Source organism: Lutra lutra, chromosome 11 (genome assembly GCF_902655055.1).
Source record: "Lutra lutra chromosome 11, mLutLut1.2, whole genome shotgun sequence".
Lineage (NCBI taxonomy): Eukaryota > Metazoa > Chordata > Mammalia > Carnivora > Mustelidae > Lutra > Lutra lutra.
Window position 1 is genome coordinate 36,469,740 of NC_062288.1, and position 21,016 is coordinate 36,490,755.

A 21,016-nucleotide genomic window follows, 5' to 3' on the forward strand; every position below is an offset into this window, starting at 1 on the left:
AGGGAGAGAGTGTTGGAATGGTTGGAAGGAGTCTGTGTGTAGGCACCGACACCTGAGGGGAGATGCAATTGACGGGGAGACACTGCCGTAGAAATGGGCTTTCTGGGTTCAGTGCGGGTAAGTGGGCCCCGGTGTAACGGGCGTGGCTGTGGCCGCTGTAGCCAGACAGTGCGTTTGTTACGAGGATCTGACATGCACGGTTCTTTGGTGCTGCCCAACTAATTGTGGGATCCTTAAGACCAGAACAGATGGTCAAAGATCCTACTTGGGTTTTTTTGTAATTTAAAAACCTCCCTGTTAATAAACAAAGGGGTGATGTGAGTCATCACAGCTTCTTCAGGGCCCCTCACCCAGTTCTCAGGTTCAGGTCCGACAAAGCAGGAAGCCAGGTGTGTAGGGCAAGAGCCCTGATATAACCCCGTAAGTACTTGTTGGCTCTCTTGTTGCTTTGAAGTCTTCCCCAAAAGACACAAAGCCACTTGGCAGACCATTTTCCGGTGTCCTGAGACATTCCAGGGATTATGAGAGACATTGGATCTGCACTAACGTTAATTCCTGGAGACCCAGCGCTGCACCACGACCTGCCTGTCAGAGTGAGGGCAGCACTGCTGTCCCCGGTGGTTAGCCCTGACAATCAGTAGAGACAGAAAATCCTCCAAGGCAGCAGATTTTTTTTTTTTTTTTTTTTTTTTTTTTTTTTTTGAGCAGTGTGTCTCTTTGATTTTTCCAGGGGGTAGAGATGTCTGATATAAAAATCCATGTAGGGGCACCTGGGTGGCTCAGTCGTTAAGCGTCTGCCTTCGGCTCGGGTCATGATCCCGGGGTTCTGGGATCGAGCCCCGCATCGGGCTCCCGTCTTGGTGGGAAGCTTGCTTTTCCTTCTCTCACTCCCCCTGCTTGTGTTCCCTCTCTCGCTGTGTCTCTCTGTCAAATAAATAAATATTAAAAAAAATCCATGCAGGGGATGCCTGGGTGACTCAGTGGGTTAAAGCCTCTGCCTTTGGCTCAAGTCATGATCTCAGGGTTCTGGGATCAAGCCCCAAGGTGGGCTCTCTGCTCAGTGGGGAGCCTGCTTCCCCCTCTCTCTCTGCCTGCCTCTCTGCCTACTTGTGATCTCTGTCAAATGTATAAATAAAATCTTAAAAAAAAAAAAATCCATGCGGAGCCATAGTCAGTGGCTAACAACTGGGTGATGAGAGATTTACAGAGCAGGACCAGAGAACTGGCCAGGAAGCCTGGGAGAAACTAGGGCTGGAGTTCTTGGAATGTACTCAGAATAAGAATGTGCACGATCAAGGTGAATGTTGTCAGTGCTTTTAATCGTCAGGAGTTCTAGATGCGCTCTCTCCAGATGTCCGCTTTTTCCTCCCGCCCTGCAGTGCTTGTTCAATAGATTTATAAACTAAGTGGCCGCAGTGGCAGGGATGGGGGTGTCTGTGTGTCCTCTCTACAACACCAAGGCTGACCCAGCTTCTGTCCTGAGGCCCCCTCATCTGCAGCAGTGACTAGCCACGTGGGTGTGTGAGCTGGGGACACCAGCCCAAGCCACGTGTGGTTGAAGGTTGATGTGGTTGAAGGTCTCTCTCTTCTGTCTGAGAGGAGGCAGTGATCTGTCCTCCCTGGAAGGGACACATTCTGGATCTGGATTTGCTTTGTCCTCCACGTGTTTGCCAGTACCATCTTTCAAGGACTGACAGGGTTTTATGCTATTCTGCTGTCCCACAGGGCCCTTGCTTTCTGATCACCAAACTCACCCTGCAGAGAAGGTGGTGGGCTTCGAGTGGAATTTACTGGACCTTCTGTAAACACCCCTTGCCCTGCAGCAGCTGGCCTTTTAGGGCCACAGCTCTTGGTGGGCTTGCAGCAGATACAGTCTGTCCAGTACAGGCAGGGACTCAGGGACCATGACCTCAGTGCAAGGATCTGGGAATGAAGGGGTAAGGGGGATTGCACTTAGTTAATACCAGAGTAACCCCAAGTCTTTGCCTCCATCCCCCATGATTCTGGGCTTTGCTGACTGAGAGGGAAGCCAAGGAGAAATACAAGAGGAACCTGGGTGAGGCCGGTGGCTCCTAAGGTGGTGGTGAGGGGCGCTGTGGTGCTGGCTGAGTGAGCAGAGCCTTGCTGCTTCTCGGCTCAGGACGGGAGAAGTGTGGATGGGACCTGCCAGTGGTACTGAATCTATTAAGAGTTTGTGGAAGATTTCCATGATAAGAGGCCACCAGTGGCTCAGATGGGAATGAAGATTTAGACCATCCCACCTGGTAACAGACTCTATAATCCAGCCTGCCCTCAAGGAATACGGAGTAAGTGCCAGAAGAGAGAAGCCAGAACTACTAGCCGCAGCCTTAGGCTCAGCAGCTGGGAGACACCAGGTGCTGCCTGTACATTTTTTCTTTGCTGTTCTTTATTGTTCTGTATTTCACCTTTGTCCCTTAATTATTCTTTTCACTTACTGCATTACTAGATGTGGTTTGTGCTGATGGTGGCTGACTTTACCTTGGGTTCATAGACTAGAGAACATCCAGATAAGGTCGTGACAGAGCAGGGGAGGAATGGGCAGCACTCCATGCCCTGGCCTGGGAGCTGCAGGTCGGAGATTAGGGGGATGTGATCTCATTTCTTGTGGAGGGAATAATGACATTTGAATTGTGGGTGAATTCCGTGTACTCTGACAGAAGAACAGGTTATTTTATTTCCAAGTGGTCACAGCTGCTAAGCCCAAGATTTGTCAAATGCAAGGAAGATGGTGAATATGTGAGTTTTAAGAAATGTATTTTCTTCAGGTGAGGAAAAAAATTACACTATTTGGACCATAGTATCTCACTAAGGATTTAATTTAGATTTATAGGAAATAAGATACAGACTCTGCTATAAATATCCCAATTCTACCATTTAATTTCATGTAATCCTGATTATTATATAACCAGATTTTATAGCTTAATTTGTTAAAAAGAATTTTACAGACACCATTTTTACTGTTACAACATAGGAACAAGCCAGCAAAAACAAAATCACAAGCATCTTTTATGCTAGTGTTACTTTCTGGCCAGGTCGAAACATTGTTCCACTTTGATTTTTTCTCTTCTTTGGATTTTGAAAGTTTTCATACCTTAAAAAGAATGAGATAATATTTAGTGCATGTAAATGCTAAAATTACAAAAGAGGGGAATTATTTGCAAACAGATTATATTTTAGCCAAAAGGAAGAAACAAATTAGAGTGTTTTATTTTTGAAAGTTGGACCTTCCAATCAAAAGAACAAAGGGGATAAAAAGATAAGTTAGGGGGCGCCTGGGTGGCTCAGTGGGTTAAAGCCTCTGCCTTAGGCTCGGGTCATGATTCCAGGATCCTGGGATCGAGCCCCGCATCGGGCTCTGCTCAGCAGGAGCCTGCTTCCTCCTCTCTCTCTCTCTGCCTGTCAAATAAATAAATAACTCTTTAAAAAAAAAAAATTTACATCTTTCTAACTTGTCTTTTTTTTTTTTTTTAAAGATTTCATTTTTATTTATTTGACAGAGATCACAAGTAGGCAGAGAGGCAGGCAGAGAGAGAGGAGGAAGCAGGCTCCCTGCCGAGCAGAGAGCCCAATGCGGGGCTCGATCCCAGGATCCTGGAATCATGACCTGAGCCGAAGGCAGAGGCTTTAACCCACTGAGCCACCCAGGCGCCCCAAGATGTAAATTTTTAAACAAGATTTTTCTCTAAGCACGCTAGCCAAGATCAGAGAGAGAGGATTATATGCCCGGTGTTAGGGAAGCTGGCCTCTCCACAATAGTGTTGTAGGTGTGTCTGGAAGGCAAGCAGCCTTTACAAAATGTGTGTATCCTGCAGGGTAACAATTCGACCTCAGCCTCAGTGAGACAGCTGAGGCTGTGTGCAAACCTTCAGCTCCAAGGATGTTCATTGGCGCACTGTGTGATGGTGAAACCCTGGAAGCAATATTGGAAATTGTGGCGGAGCCACCCTATGAAGTGACATTAAGAACAAAGTAACATTTAGGGGCGCCTGGGTGGCTCAGTGGGTTAAGCCGCTGCCTTCGGCTCAGGTCATGATCCCAAGTCCTGGGTTCAAGCCCCGCATCGGGCTTTCTGCTCAGCAGGGAGCCTGCTTCCTCCTCTCTCTCTGCCTGCCTCTCTGCCTGCTTGTGATTTCTCTCTGTCAAATAAATAAATAAAATCTTTAAAAAAAAAAAAAAAAAAGAACAAAGTAACATTTAAAATGTGAAAGAGGGGCGCCTGGGTGGCTCAGTGGGTTAAAGCCTTTGCCTCCAGCTCAGGTCATGATCCCAGGACCCTGGGATAAGCCCTGCATCAGGCTCTCTGCTCAGCAGGGACCCTGCTTCCTCCTCTCTCTCTGCCTGCTTATGATCTCTGCCTGTCAAATAAAATCTTAAAAAAAAAGATAAATGAAATGTGAAAGAATGTTCAAGATGTCTAGGGAAGACTATACAGCACCAGGTGCAAAGTGGCTTAGTGGAAAAAAAAAAAGAGGCACAAATATATGCTTTGGGTGGGGGGGGGATAAGGGAAATTTATTTTCTTATTTTCTGATTTCTCTACCATAAACACATAAGAATATGTACTTACTGGGAGTAGAATATGCCACCCCAAAATGGGCCTCTTTGGCATGTGGACTATGTTGAGCTGAAGGAAATCAAGACCCCACAGACTCGGGTAAAGCTTTTTAATCTCCATTAACTACCTAGATGAATTAAAGTGGCCTGCTTTCTGGTACAGACTCCCTATTTACTAGAGAGGACTTCTTTTTTACTGCAGAGCAGGGCAAATACCTGCTCTTTTCATCTTCTGTGAATTCCTTCCTCCTTTCTAAGCCCCAGGCCTCTGTCTCTTTCCTTAGCTCAGGATGGTGTCTAAACCTTAGTGGCCGGACTGCCTTTGAGTTTCCTACCCTTTTTTTTTTTAATAAAGATTTTATTTATTTATTCGACAGACAGAGATCACAACTAGGCAGAGAGGCAGGCAGAGAGAGAGAGAGGAGGAAGCAGGCTCCCCGCAGAGCAGAGAGCCCGATGTGGGGCTTATCCCAGGACACTGGGATCATGACCTGAGCCGAAGGCAGAGGCCTCAACCCACTGAGCCACCCAGGCGCCCCTGAGTTTCCTACCTTAGTGGAGCTCCTGTATGTATGAAATTTTTCTTGTGTTACTGTCTTTTGTCAATTATTAGACAGGCCAAAGAACATAGGGAAGAAGGGAAAATTTTTCTGCCCTTACAATGTACACATACCTGTCCACCTCAAAAAAGAGCTGTAACTTCTAAAGACCAGGAATAAGCATTTCTTGCACTGAATTAAGTTAAATCCCTGACCCAGAATGGTCCCCAGTCGATGGGTCTAGAGACAACTGCAAGAAGTCTACAAACCCAAATGTGTGTGACCCACGGTCCACATGTCAATGAATCTGAAGGCATTTTTGGCAAACTAGTTGAGCTTTTAACAAAGCTTTTAAAATTAAATCAGTTCATTATAAAACAAGTATCAAGTGAACTAGATAATGAAAACTCATTTCATACTCAATACTCGAAGTTTTGGGGTGTTTAAATGCATAGCTGTTGTTTTGATGGGGCCTTTACATATTCAAAATAAGTAACGTTACAGCTGACTGGTCACTTAAACTTTTCTTCTCCCTAATTCCGAACCAGAATCAGGTACTTACAGTTCAGCAAAATTCTTCCAGTCGTCTTCACTAATGGATGGCCTCGTGTGACTGAGTGCAGACATTAAATGCGACTGGCTAATGGCCAGACTGGTTTTGACTGGTCCTGGTTGGTGAAGGGAGTCATCCTCCTTAAATAAAAAAACACAAGGTTAACTTAGGGCTGTGATGGGCAAAGCTGCAGCCCATTTTCCGGGAGACTATACATTCCCTTTCTCCTAAGATTACTAAAAACTGTTTCAAAGCAGGATGCACATAACTATATGATCAATGTGTTTCAGTCTCTTTATAAATAGAGCTCATTCCTTGATAGAAATACTCATCACAAAAGGAAGAACAATTCTGACAGTCTTTACAGTGGTCACGGGGGTGGGAGGAGACAAGCCATACTCCACTTTGGCTCCGGTATCTGCCTTTGATGACACTGATCTCTGCCCGCAGCTGCTCTCTCTGTTCCTGGGTGAGTTCTTGGTAACCCTCCTGTGAGGCTGTTCGCAACACCGGAGGGCGTGAAAACGACTGCTCTTTCCCAGGACCTCCAGAAAAATCCTGCGTCATGGAGCTCGGCGCAGACAGGCACTGTGAGCTCTGCGTGGGTTAAGTGTGGTCAGGAGAGAAGGGAGGAAAAGAGCGGGAGAAAAGGATATATGTGTATCAAGGATCAAATTAAAAATATAAAGTAGTAAAACCTTAACATGGACAAACTTAACATCTGATTAACTGAAATTAAGCCTTTCAAAATCTGTTCATCTTTCTCATGCTGTGAAACCACTACTGGGTGAAAACTGCCACAGGAGTGTTTTTAATGCTTTGTTACTAAATCCACCACACTAATGCCCTGGGGAAGGTTCCAAATGTGCCTTATTTGTTTTCAGCAGAGTGAGTTATACTATAAGGTTCTGGATCAGCTGCAGGTAAGTTAAGAAACAGACAACAATGACTAGAGTTAAACCAAGAGCTTATTACTCTTGGGAATAAAAATGGCTCACTTTTAGATTAAAAACCTGAATAAAGCAGATGTGCAAAAACCAAAGATATAACTAAATATACCTAAAAATGTTACGTATACTGATAAAGTACAGTGAACCACTGCTAATTTAGGGAGGACAGGTATTAAATGCTATTTTAAGATACTGCCCCATGAAATCTAAACGTTTTCCTTGTTGCAGCGTTACATCAAATTTCTCATTATCTTCAACTGTCTTAATGATAACAGTGTCATATACCATGGATCTGCTACTAAAGAGGTTTTAAAACCACTCACGAAGGAAGATAAACCCCCAAGCAACCGCCCCAGCTCCTTGGCTTCCTCTCACTGCCAGCTCTGCCTCGCAGTCCTTACACCGAGGATGAAATGACTAACTCGTGTAAGGAAAAGCCAGGCTACTTTCCGGAAGGCCCAACCGGAAAGCACAGGCGGGGCTGGGTAGGAGCTTCTACACCAACCTATGCCTTTACACATCACAACTGTACACAGGCGACCGCCCGAGATACCAGGTCAGAAGACGTTCCGTTTCCAAGTTCTGATTCATAAGAGCTTCCAAAGTAGAGCCGGTACATGTTGAATCTGGATTCATCCGGAAGCATCTCGGACATCTCTAGAGAAACAAGGGACTGCTCCAAGCCACATTCCCCATCTCCAGCTGAATCGTCTGAGCCACTGCTGTGGTTAAGAAAAACCATTGACGACAGACTCAGGTCACTATCGGAGCTGGAACTCCCATCCTAAAACACACAAAAAGGACAACAGTTGTAAAGCTCTAAATAATCTACAACTGTGAAATAAACTACACTGAGACCAGTACAAGAGGCATTTCTCTAAAATTTTGTTCAACAGGGTTCTCGTCCACCCTGTGTCCTCTGTGATCCCCTCAGACCAGACTGTAGGGTGCAAATGGCAGAGGGGTCACAGTTCTCCCAAAACCACACAACAGTCCCACAAGTCAGGCCCCAGCTGCACGCTTTCTGTGCACGCGCTGTTCGAGCGTTGTTGCTAGGACTCTGGGACGAATGCTGTCGGCCGCCAGACTGTGTGACGCATCCAGAGGGCACTGCCTACGCTCACTGGTGGCGTGGCCTGGGAGCAGCGCCAGGCACTTAGAGAAAGAAAACAACCAACCCTCAGGAAACATGCATTGAGCCAAACTTGGGCTCTAATTTTCTAATGATTCTGAGGCACATAATAAAACTTAATAAAATAGGGGCACCTGGGTTGCTCAGTCATTAAGCATCTGCCTTCGTCTGAGGTCCCGATCCCAGGATCCTGGGATCAAGCCCCTCATTGGGCTCCCTGCTCAGCAGGAAGCCTGCTTCTCCCTCTCTCTCTCGCTTTAATAAATCTTACAAAAATAGAATGTGTACATAATTTACCATCTCCCCAAAATCTCTGTAACAAAGCTAGGATTCAAGCCTCTGCATCTTATTTCTATGAATCTGTCTTCCAACTCTGAAATGATGAAGCAACCCTGTGATACAGTGCTTTATCACTGCAGTGTTTTAGAAATAAACCCATTTCTGTTAATGAAGAGGGTGGAGAGCTTCAGTGGCCTGGCAAAAGAAACAGCAAAAACTTTAGGAACGTCAGGCCCTGTGAGACCCTCCAACCAAATGGGGTTGGGGGGAGTACACAGGGAAACCCTGCCTAGAAAATATCAAGTCTAAAATGTAGCAGAAGTCAGATTATCTGCTACAAAAATTAAAATACTATCCTGAGAGGATAGATCTGGGGTACAGAAAGTGTAAGTTAAACCTAGAATACCGTGTTCCATCAGGAATCAAGTCTGTGATCAAAGAATGATGGGGACATATCCAAAGGACACAGAAGCCATCTACACTTGGCTCCTGTGGGCCAGTTCTGGGACAATTTGAGCTTCAATATAAACACTTTGACTTTGTTTTATACTTTAAATAAAAAAATATTTCTGGTTATATTATCTAATTCATGATAACCCAATTGAACTAATATCCTTCCATGTACCATTTTTACTAGTAGTAAGGTAACATTAAAAGTAACAGTAAAGAAATAGATACTGAACACTTACTAATTACAGATTCTCTGCAGAACTAGGATTCCAACGATGGACCATCTGACTACAGGTAAATTTCTCTACAGTTTTACTAAGGCTGTTAAATAGGATTTCTTAAGGTTGCCCTGCTGACACTAAACTGCTCTTATTCTCTTAAAACACCACAGCCCCGCCCTCCTGCCGTGACTGACTTGGAGCCCAGAGGACAGCAGCCTTCCGTGTAAGGCCTCCAGCTGCGCGTTGTAAAGTAAAGCTTTCAGATCAGCCCCCGTGAAGGAGTCGGTCACTGAGGCCACGTGCTGAAGGTCCACGTCATCTGCCAGAGGTAGAGAGTCACTGAGAACGTTTAAAATTTCAAGACGTGACACCTGAAGGGAGAAAAACTAATTGACTTAACAAATAAAATGAAGTTAAATTTTATTTTAAACTGTATTATGATTTTTTACAAATTAACTGTAGTTCTAATAAGCATTACAAGCTGAAAAATGTAACACTAATCTACTCTCTCTCCTCTGGAGCTTTTTCCCTACCAGAAGAGACCGAGGAAAATGAATGAAAATCACAGTGTAAATCCTTAGTCAGATCATGCTTCTTTTCTAAGTTTCAGCAAATGAGCCAAGAAAGTGTTTCAAAAGAAATTTTAAGTAATACCTACAAGTGACAAATTCATTAGCTTGTAAATTTGGGGATAGGAGGTGGGACAACAGACTAGGAACAGTTAAAATCTTACCTCTCTGTAACCTGCTTGGACGCTCGCTAGTCATATGCTTAATTCTTAAAAAGTCTTGCCAGAATAAGGAGGTGTGTGACCTTTGGACACAGGGAACGTGGACATGTGAAACTTAAAGTTTCCATCCTTTTTTTCCAACCGGCCAACAGTGAGAGGCTACAAAGTTTCCAGACTGGCACGGAAACGGAAACGGAAACGCCTGGGCTTCGTATCTACTTCGGAATCTGCAACTAAGGCCCCGCCTAAAGCTGCTCTTCTACGGACAACTATTACCAGGCAGAAGTAAAGCTCACAAGGCTAGCGAGTAGCATTTGTTGGGTTTTAGACTGAGTGCAATTGTCACCTGATCCGGAGGAGGGCAGTAGACACATCTATCGAATCGGCCAGGCCTCAGCAGGGCAGGGTCAATCAAGTCAGGGCGACTAGTAGCAGCCAATACGTAAACACCTGGGGGAAGATATTCTTTACTTAAATCCTGGTGAAATTATTGTTACAATAAGCTATTTCTATTTTTACGGTTATTACCCTGTAAGCCTTCCACTCCATCCAACTGAGTCAGCAACTGGTTAACCACGCGGTCTGTAACCCCTGTGTTATCATGGCCTCGCCGAGGAGCAATGGATTCAAATTCATCAAAGAAAAGAATGCAGGGCTTGGCCGCCTGCGCTCTGGGAAAAACAGTATTTCATATTTGAATAAGGCAAAGTAATAACTGTGTGTATATATATATATATATGTTTGTACATATATGTATTGATTTAAATCTTTATAGCAAATCCTTAAGGAAGGCAAAGTGTATATAACTATCCTTGTTTTCAGTAAACTGTGTTTTTGAAACTTACCGTTGCTAGGTATGGAACCACGGGGCCAATATACCAGTTTGCTTAAAAAGACTGTATTCGGGACACCTGGGTGGCTCAATTGGTTGAGCGACTGCCTTCGGCTCAGGTCATGATCCTGGAGTCCCGGGATCGAGTCCCACATCGGGCTCTCTGCTCGCCAGGGAGTCTGCTTCTCCCTCTGATCTCTTTCCTCTCATGTTCTCTCTCTCTCTCTCATTCTGTCTCTCTCTCTCTCAAATAAATGAATAAAATCTTAAAAAATTTTAAAAAGACTGTATTCTCCAGTTGGGTACATGTTCTATATACGCTTAGATCAATCTTAAGTCTGTTTAAATATTCTGACACCTATGAAAATCTTTTACTATGAAGGTAGATTTATCCTTGCAGTTCTATCAATTTTTACCTTAAATATTTTGAAGCTATCTTATTGATTACACACAATTTTAGAATTGTATTATCTTCCTGGCAAATTTGTCACCATGTGGTGACTGCCTTTATCTGTAATAATGCTTTCTGGGGAATGTTCCGTTGCTTAAACTGGGTGGTGGATATACAAGAGTTCATTTAAAAAATATATGGACTTATGGACACCCGGGTGGCTCAGTGGATTAAGCCGCTGCCTTCGGCTCAGGTCATGATCTCAGGGTCCTGGGATTGAGTCCCACATCGGGCTCTCTGCTCAGCAGGGTGCCTGCTTCCCTCTCTCTCTCTCTGCCAAATAAATAAATAAAATCTTAAAAAAAAAAAAAAAGAAAAAATATATGGACTTATATTCTCTTGCTATTTTATAAAGAAATTTTAAAATGACACCAAGTAGTTTTTGAATTTAAAATCTTACTTTCACTCTTTAATGCTATAATAAATAGTTTCTCTTTTAAAAAAATTAACAGGGGCACCTGGGTGGCTCAGTGGGTTAAAGCCTCTGCCTTCGGCTTGGGTCATGATCCCAGGGTCCTGGGATCGAGCCACACGTTGGGCTCTCTGCTCAGCAGGGAGCCTGCTTCCTCCTCTCGTTCTCTCTGCCTGCCTCTCTGCCTACTTGTGATCTCTGTCAAATAAATAAAATCTTAAAAAAAAATTAACATTGCATATGGCCAACTTCATCTAGAGTAATGATGTGCTTCATATTACTTGGAGATTCTTTGAATAACTACTTACGATTTTCTTTCAGCATTTCATGTTACTTAAAAAATAGTCATAGGAAACCTACCTAATAAAAATATCCCGAACTGCTTGTTCACTTGCTCCAATGTATTTGCTGAGTAACTCTGGCCCCTATTGGGTAAAATAAATTAGAATTGAGATAAAATTCTTTAAAAACAATATTTTTGTTTGACTTAAACAGGTGTCTCAAATACATTTTAAAAATTATGTGGCTGGAATAACTATCCTGTCACAACTTCTACACCTTGTGTCATCTCTGCCTAGTACCTCTGTCCCCAGGCTCAGGGCTCAACTCTCTGACCGAATGCCACATCCTAGAAAGGCCTGGCTGCCGACCCTCTCAGTCCTGCTTGTCTTCCTGCATAGACCCCCGTGTCTGCTATATTCTGTAGTGAATGGGTCTTTCTCCACTAGTAGAATGTAAGCTCCAAATGTAAGCTCCAAAAAGGCAGTTTTGTTCACTACAGAATCCCCTAATTGAACATAATAAAAAAATTTTTTTTAATGGGAGAAAAAAAAAAATCAAACCTGAATAGGCCCAGGGGCACCTGATGGCTTAGGCAGTCGAGCATCCGTGAGATCGAGCCCTGTGCTGGGCTCCGTGCTCAGCGGGGAGTCTGCTTGTCCCTTTCCTGCTGCCCCTCCCCATGCTTGCATGCTTGCTCTCCTCAAATAAATAAAATCTTTTAAAAAAACAAAACCAAACAAAACTGAATAGGCCCTAAAGTGATCTCCAGTGAAAAATCGTTACCTCAAAAAGACCAAATACTGGGGCACCTGGGTGGCTCAGTGGGTTAAGCCTCTGCCTTCAGCTCAGGTCATGATCTCAGGGTCCTGGGATCAAGCCCCGAGTCAGGCTCTCTGCTCAGCAGGGAGCCTGCTTCCTCGTCTCTCTGCCTGCTTCTCTGCCTACTTGTGATCTCTGTCAATAAATAAAATCTTTAAAAAAAAAGAGACCAAATACTGATCAGGATATGTGACCCCAATAAAAAATTTCTAATACTCAGATATCTATTGATATACTAGTATTTAATGAGATTTCCTAGTCTAAACAGAACCACAGAGGATGGAACAAGGCAACATACTGGTGTCAGTGAAGGCCCTTGTCTTGGACGCATGTCTCCCCACATCTATCCTGACCCACCCAGAGAGAATTTCTTTACTGAAACCTTTCTGTTGAGAATTCATCCCAAACCATGATTTGAAGGTTTACTAAAAGCCAAAGATGGCCTCCTTAATGGAACAATCTAAACTACAACAACATGCATAAACTTTAATCCTGAAGACTGCTTTCCTTCATATAGTGAAAGTACATTTTAGTGACAAGCAAAAAAGAAGCATATATATAACCACAGTCACTCCAAAATCCAGAAAAAGGTAAGAAATTTTAAGTTACACTCTTTCTCCATCACGGCCAGGGTAGCTGGTAACCATATAACAAACTCACACACATACAAAAATCACGTCATCATAAGAAGGACAGGCAAAACCCAACTGCAAATTACTATACTGGCTTCCAGATTATAAATCCATTTTGAAAAAGGCTACACTATATATTGATTTCTTCCCCCTTGAAATCTAATGACTAAATTACTATTGTGGGGTTGCTAAAAGCATACAAGTAAGATATGGGACCTCAGGCTATAAGGACATGCCAGTGGCAGACTGAGGCACTCCCCAGAGTTGTCTACCGGTATGTCCCATCATCCCCGCACGCATCTTCTGAGGACACTTGGGCACAGTGTGGCACACACAGGCGTGAAACACAGCCACCAAGGAACGGAGCCAAAAAAAAACTGGCTTCCACCTCAGTGTGGCCTCTGACCCCTAGTCTTCTAGCTTTTCTAACCCCCTTCAGGTGTAGTTTGCTCTTTTATCTGAGTATTTATGCATGAGTCTATTTGATAATGCATGGAGATTTACCTTAAGCAAAAACAGCTTAAGCCCTACAAAAGGGAGGTAGCTCCTTATTCGATTTCCCACATAGCCCAGCGTGGAGCCCAGTGTGGGCCTTGAACTCATGAGCCTGAGATCAAGACCTGAGCTGAGATCGAGAGACCGGAGCTTAACCAACTGAGCCACCCAGGCGCCCCCTCCTGCACAGCTTTAACTAACAGATGGATCGCTGCTGCTAGTTTTCCAAATATGAGACTAAACCACAGTTGAGAGCTATAAATGACACGGGCAAGGACATGGAGAAATAGGTACACTCGTCATTGCTGGTGGGGGTATGAAATGACGCAGTCACTGTGAAAAACAGATCAGCAGTGCCTCAAGAAGTCACACACAGAATTATCATATGCCCCAGCAACTACACTTCTAGGTACTTATTCAAGAGAAAAGAAAACATGTCCACACAGAAATGTGCACAGCAACATTATGCGTAAGATCCAAAAGGTGGAAATAACCCAAATATCCACCAATGATGAATGGGTAAAAAAAACCTGACACCCACACAATGAAATACCATTCAGCTTTAAAAAGAACTGAAGTACTGGAGCACCTGGGTGGCTCAGTCAGTTAAGCGTCTGACTCTTGATTTTGGTCTGATCTCAGGGTTGTGAGATCAAGACCCACACCGGGTTCTACGCTCAGCATGGAGTCTGCTTGTAATTATCTCGCTCTCCCTTTGGCTCTTCTCCTATGTGCGCACACGCACTCTAACAAAATCTAAGAAATACATACCTTAAAAAATACAAAAAATTTAAAAACTAAAGTATTGATACCTGCTACCATGTGGCTGAACCTTGAAAACATGCTCAGTAAAAGAAGCCAATCACAAAAAGATGACACACTGCATGATTTCTTTCATATGAAATGTCCAGAACAGGAAAATCCCTAGACAGCACATTAGTAGTGGCTCTCAGGGGCTGGGGGGGACTGGGAATAGGATGAAATAAGAGAGGTGGTGGTCACATAGCATTGCAAATGCATCACACGCCACTGACTTGTCTGCTTTGTTACGTAAATTTACCTCCATTAAAAAAAAGGAGAGAAGGGCGCCTGGGTGGCTCAGTGGGTTAAGCCTCTGGCTTCGGCTCAGGTCATGATCTCAGGGTCCTGGGATCGAGGCCCGCATCGGGCTCTCTGCTCAGAGGGGAGCCTGCTTTCTCCTCTCTCTCTCTATGCCTGCCTCTCTGCCTACTTGTGATCTCTCTCTCTCTCTCTGTTTCAAATAAATAAATAAAATCTTTAAAAAAAAAAAAAAGGAGGGAAAAGATAAATGCAAGGCATACCTTAACACTAATGAAATTCATTCCACTCTCCCGTGCAATTACTCCAGCTAGTAAGGTTTTTCCTGTCCCGGGAGGACCATACAACAGAATTCCTGTTCTTTGTCGTATGGGCAAGTTTGCAAACAGTTCTGGGTACTGAAAAATACAAAAATATGACAAAGGGCTCAAATCCAAAAAAAGGACTAAGCAGCAAAGTCAATGTACAGAAAGAGGGATTCAGAAGGGAGTAACTGCCAGGTTTACTAACCGTGTAATGACAGAAAATAAAGTTCCTACTCAGTACATGAGTTCAAAGGATCTACCACCAATTTTTTTTTAGCAACTGGACCACAGCATACACTCCTCATGAAGTGTAACTGCCTCTGAACTGCTTTCCATTTTGTCCTGTTTTTAAAAGTATTATACAAGTACTACATTTAGGAAATAAAAAGCAATCTTTTAACGAGCATACTGTCTTCCCCTTGTATGGTTCACATGGAAAGTTATGATAGCTACATATATTCAAATATACTAAACTGAAAAAAGAAAAATAAGAGAGAAGCATGTATACTGCCAACAATAAGTTCTCCCAAGGGCCTCCGAGCTGTGCAGGTGACTGGCTGCTTCTAAATTACCAGAGAGCAGGAAGGCTTTGCGACGGGTGAGCCAAACACGAGGCTAACGTCAGGAGTCTCCTGGTCTCCTCTGTTAGGTATGCCTGTTCAGTTCCCCCTGCTGACAAAATTCTAACCCCCCACCCCGCCTCTCCATTCTAATCTGAAGAGGCCTCAGAGTCAGCCATTATGCAGAGCTCTGGGTTCCCATGCCCGGACCCAGCATTTGGGGGCATGAGCCTGCCGCAAGTGCTTCCATGCCCGCCTTCTCTGACAGGCTTTAACCTGCAGTCCTGGCTGCACTCAGTTTGTCCGCGGCCCAGTGGCCATGGTTTCCAGGACTTGCCATCCAGTCACATGTAACTGAGGTCCTTACTCACTCCTGTCTCAGCTGTTCGCGTGGGTCGCTGATCTCATGCAAGGATCTTCACCTCGGAGGTTTGCGACTCAAATGCATGACCACCTAGATTGTACATTCGATCTCCTGAACAATCTACCTCTGCCCACTTTATCTTGCCACCCGCCTGGTCTCTGCTGCCTGCTAACTCTTTCTAGGACTGAGACCCGGAGTCTGGAATATGACTCAATCCCTCAGTTCTAAGAGTTCCCTAAGTGACTCTTCCAGCTCATTCCTACCCATTCCGGTTCAAATCCCAGTTAACAGTTCATTTTGCTTTAGTACAATCTGAATGACTCAAGCAAAACATGAGAATCACACAATTCACATCAAAATACACATACTGTAAATATCACCCCAACTTCCTTTTTAAGTTATGTACAGGCAAGGAGAATATCCAATACTTTTAAAAACCTCTTAGAGTACCAAAAATAGTGCTAGCATTTATTTGGTAACTCCAGAAATACTTCTTGAATCGAACTGAGATTAGGCAAGCCAACACATAAAGCCATTCAGTGGTTCTTCTGGAAGTAAGTGCTTGTTCTTTCTCTCATATATAAGTACCTTGGCTGGTAACTGGATAGTATCCATGAGTATCTGCCGAACTTCATGTAATCCACCAATCTTATCCCAGCCCAGGTCCCTAGGTTTATGCAAGTTGACATTTCGCAGAGACGCAGGAATAAATCCTTGGAGAGCCTTTTGGAAGTCCAATGTTGTTAAAGCTAATTCTGTTTAAAAATAAACACAACTTCTTTTGGTAGTCATATCTATATACGAATCTTCAAAATAAGCGATCATCTCAGCTGGAGATGCTGATTTCCTACTCACCTGCTTATCTGAATGTTAAAATAGAATATATTTAATTCTTACTACATTAACTTTCTCTGCAATGGGAAGATCTCAAATTTTGGATTTAATAGGAACACGTACCTTCCCTGGTAGATATGCTCTGATGAGAGAGATGAGAATGGATGGCTCGATCCACAAGCACTGTAAAATCTCTAGCCACAAACCCTTCCGTTTCTTTAGCTATACGTTTCAGGTCAAGATGAGTGAATCTGCTTATTTCACAGTCCAGTTTAGTTTTTATTACATTTTGCAAAATTTCACACCTCTGCTCCTAAAGACAAAAACACAAAATTCAATTTCTAATTTTACTCAAATGTAAACTTCAGTACATACATCTTCAGAAAAATCAGGTTGACATAATCTATTGTGACAGAAAGAGACCGACGGTTGTCTGCAGATGCAGTGGGGGACAGACAGATTGCAAAGGGGGCACCGGGAAGTTTTGGGGAGTGATGCAAAGAACTGCTACCTTAATTGTGGTGATGGTTTCATGATATGTACATGTTACATGGTATGTACAGTATATAACAGATACATGTTAAAACCGATTAAATCGTACACTTTAAGTACTTTGTTGTCTTCAGTTATGCCTCAATAAAGCTGTAAAAAAATATTGATAAATGATGCTATCTCATCAGTAAGAAGCCTTTTTAGTAACATTGGTTTCCTTTAGGAGTGGTTTTTGTTGTTTTTTCTATAAAACTTATTTCTAAAAAGATATCCAGGTGCACCGGGGTGGCTCAGTCGGTTGGGTGTTGACTCTTTTTTTTTTTTTTTTTTTTTTGAGAGAGAGAAAGCAAGAGCGAGAGCACAAGCAGGAGGAGCAGCAGAGGAAGAGGGAGAAGCAAGGCTCTACCCCAGGACTCCGGGATCATGACCTGAACTGAAGGCAGACACCTAACTGACTGAGCCACCCAGGTGCCCCTGGGTGCCCCATTCTTGATCTCAGCTCAAGTTTTGATGTCAGGGTCGTGAGTTCAAGCCCTGTGTTGGGCTCAGCATGGAGTCGACTTAAAAAAGAGATAGATATTCAGAGACCAGTATCACTACCATTCTGTTAGGCTTACTGCTAGGTTTAATAGTTTCATTCTTCAATAACAGGTAATAAGCACAGGGTCTGAATATTTAGGATAAGAATTTTAAAGGGGCACCTGGGTGCTCAGTCTGTTAAGTGTTCAACTCTTGAGTTCGGCACAGCTCATGATCTCATGGTTGTGAGACTGAATCCCACGTTGGGCTCTGTGCTCAGCATGGAGTCTACTTCAGATTCTCTCTCCCTCTCCCTTTTCCCCTTCCCTGGCTCACATGTGCTCATTCTTGCTCTCAAAAGAAATACATAAAATCTTTAAAAAAAAAAAAAAAAAAAAAAGAATTTTAAAGAAGATGTTAAAATGTGCTTGCCAGTCCTGGAACATACTTCTTTGAGCTCATTGCCTCTAAAACCTTCATGAACATGAGTCTCCAAAGTGGATGATGGGCCATATGTGCTTGTGATTTATGGTAAGAAATAGGTATTTGGTTTTTGTCCCTGTTTCTGGCCTAGCTCTCCTAAAACCCTTAGAATTTCTTAAGTGGTAAGAGTGATAAGAGCATCCTGATAATCACACCCTTTCTAAAACACCAGAGCTTACGTTAATGAGGGGACTTTCAGAAAGCACCTAAGGCTGCAGGCTGGCTGCCAGGCAACCATGATAAAAAGCTGAAACCTGCAGGACCACACTTCAATTTCCAGGAAGGGGAAAGCAGCTAAAGGTTGAGTCAATTACAAAAGGCCAAAGATTTAATCAATCATGCTTATGTAATGAAACTTCCATGAAAACCCAAAAGGAGAGGATTCAGAGAGCCTCCACATTGGAGACCCAGAAAGCTTCCGTGTGCCATCTTGCCGGGCCCTAACTTCACAAGGACAGAAGCAGCTTTGTGAGAACAGAACCTCACCCTATGTAGCTCTTCATCTGGCTGTTGATTTGTATCTTTTAATACTCCCTGTAATAAGCTAGTAATCTACTGAGTAAACTATCTTTCTTAGTTCTGTGAGTTGACTAGCAAATGAATCAAAGCCAGGCGAGGGGTCGTGGGAACCTGTGATTTATAGCAAGTTGGTCAGAAGCACTGTAACAAGCTTGATTTGCAATTGGCATTAAAGTGGAAAGCAGTCTGCAGGACTGACCCCTTATCCGTGGAAGCTGATGCAGAGGAGACAGCAGAATTAAGTTGAATTCTACAACACCCATCTGGTGTCTGAGAATTGCTTGGTGATGTGAAGGAAAAACCCACACATTAGAACTGAGTAATAAAATCATAGTGGGTCAGGAATATTGGTGCTGGTAAAGAAACAAATGTTTAATCAAATTTTAAAAAACAGTTATTGGGATAAAAAAGGATAAAAATCATGTGATCGGGGCATCTGGGTGGCTCAGTGGGTTAAAGCCTCTGCCTTCAGCTCAGGTCACGATCCCAGGGTTCTGGGATCGAGCCCCGCATTGGGCTCTCTACTCCGCGGGGAGCCTGCTTCCCCCCCTGCCCCCCCCGCTGCCTACCTCTCTGCCTACTTGTGATCTCTGTCTAATAAATAAATAAAATCTTAAAAAAAAAAAAAAAAAAACCATGTGATCATTTCAACAGACACACAAAAAGCATTTGACAAAGTACAACATCCATTCATGATAAAAGCCCTCTGTAAAGTACATCTAACAGAGAACATATCTCAACATAATAAAGGCATTTATGAAAAACCCAAGTGAACATCATACTCAATGGTGAAAAACTGAGAGTTTTTCCTCTACGATCAGAAACAAGGATGTCTTGTTTTCTCTCACACCACTTTAATTCAACATAGCACTGCAAGTTCCAGCCATAGCAATTAGACAATAAAAAGAAATAAAAGGTATCCAAATTGGTAAAGTAGAAAAAATTTCACTATTTGCAGATTATGTGATACTATAGGTAGAAAACCCTACAGACTCCAGCAAAAAACTACTAGAATTGATAAATGAATTCACTAAAGTTACAGGATACAAAATTGATGTATGGAAATCTGCTGCATTCCTATACAGTAATAATGAAGCAGCAAAAAGTGAAATTAAGAAAATGATCCCATTTACAGTTGCACCAAAACCAATAAAATATCCATGAATAAACTTAACCAAAGGGGTGAAACACCTGTACTCTGAAAACTATAAAATACTGATTAAAAAAATGAAATGGAAAGACATTCCACATTCATGGGTTGGAAGAGCAAATACTGTTAAAAATGTCTATACTACACAACGCAATCTACACATTTAATGCGTCCCTAACAAAATGCCATCAGCATTTTTCACAGAACTAAAACAAATAATTCTAAAATGTGTATGGATCCACAAAAGATGCCGTATGGCCAAAGCAATCTTGAAAAAGAAAAACAAAGCTGGAGGCATCACAATTCCAGCCTTCAAGTTATATTACAAACTGGGAGTAATTTAAAAAGTATGGTACTGGCATAGGCAGAGTTCAATGGAATATAACAGAAAACTTAGAAATAAACCCAGGATTATATGGGCAATTAATCTTTGACAAAGGAAGAATGAATATACAATGGGAAAAAACACAGTCTCTTCAACAAACAGGGAATTGGAGAAAACTGGACAGCAACATGCAAAGAAGGAAACTGGACCACTTTCTTTCACCATACACAAAAATAAACTCAAATGGAAAAACCGAACAGGAGATCGAAGAGAAGAGCAGCAATTCTAAAAACAGAAAATCGACCACTTTCTGAAAGATAGGACCAGTGGAGAAGTGAATCCGAAGCCACGTGAAGATAGACCGTGGGGGGAGGGGCCGGCTCCTGGCACGCCGCAGAGCAGTGGAGCAGAAAATCAAAAGGTTTAGAAGTCTGCTCCACTGGGGGACATGGCTCCAGAGGCTAAGTGGGGGTGGCGCCCTAGTGGGGACAGTGTGGTCTCAGGTCCCACAGGGTCACAGAAGGATCGGGGGTGTCTGAATGTAGCAGAGCTTGCAGGTATTAGAGCGGGAAGCCGGCTACAGAGACGGAACCAAGGAGTGAGCTCTCAGCTCTGGGTTACCTTAAATTGTGATCTGCAGCACAGTTGGACCATTGCTCTTTGAGCAGGGACCCCACAAGTGGCAGATCCGGGGAGACTCACCTTCCTCCACCTAAGAGTAGAGCAGCAGGAATTCTGCTGGGTTTGGAGACTCCAAATGGGGCCATGAGCCAGATGAAAACACTTGGTCACAGGCCAGGTAAGCACAGAGCACGGGCGGAGAGCAGGGAGATGGGAGTGATTGAGTACTTTTCTCCGAGGGCGCACTGAGGAGTGGGGTCCCAAGCTCTTGGCTCTCTGGGGCCGACTGGGAGGATGCCATTTTTCATTCCTGTCTTCCAGAGCTCTAAAGAAAGCGTTCAGGGAACAAAAACTCCCAAGAGCAAACCCAAGCAGATTACTTAGCCCAACCCCTGGCAAGGGTGGTGCAATTCCACCTGGGCAAAGACATTTG

The 21,016-nt window shown here is 43.4% G+C and overlaps 1 protein-coding gene and 1 long non-coding RNA gene across 2 annotated transcripts in view; one reads left to right on the forward strand and one right to left on the reverse strand.

The window, feature by feature from the left end:
- Window positions 1-2,874: 2,874 nt before the first annotated feature.
- The window catches only part of PEX1 (peroxisomal biogenesis factor 1), a 52,477-nt gene continuing 34,335 nt past the window's right edge, over window positions 2,875-21,016 (reverse strand). Inside the window, exons 14-24 of the mRNA XM_047694669.1 lie at window positions 16,598-16,787; window positions 16,229-16,395; window positions 14,675-14,809; window positions 11,485-11,549; window positions 9,958-10,100; window positions 9,776-9,879; window positions 8,894-9,070; window positions 7,171-7,401; window positions 6,067-6,264; window positions 5,677-5,807; window positions 2,875-3,112 (exon numbers count right to left, since the gene is read on the reverse strand). Coding sequence (XP_047550625.1) covers window positions 3,028-3,112; window positions 5,677-5,807; window positions 6,067-6,264; window positions 7,171-7,401; window positions 8,894-9,070; window positions 9,776-9,879; window positions 9,958-10,100; window positions 11,485-11,549; window positions 14,675-14,809; window positions 16,229-16,395; window positions 16,598-16,787 — 1,626 coding nt within the window. The 3' untranslated portion in view covers window positions 2,875-3,027. The remainder of the gene's footprint in view (window positions 3,113-5,676; window positions 5,808-6,066; window positions 6,265-7,170; window positions 7,402-8,893; window positions 9,071-9,775; window positions 9,880-9,957; window positions 10,101-11,484; window positions 11,550-14,674; window positions 14,810-16,228; window positions 16,396-16,597; window positions 16,788-21,016) is intronic.
- LOC125080701 (uncharacterized) lies at window positions 8,630-10,102 on the forward strand. The gene is made up of 2 exons (XR_007121459.1): window positions 8,630-8,772; window positions 8,870-10,102. It is a non-coding gene; the product is annotated as an uncharacterized LOC125080701 (long non-coding RNA).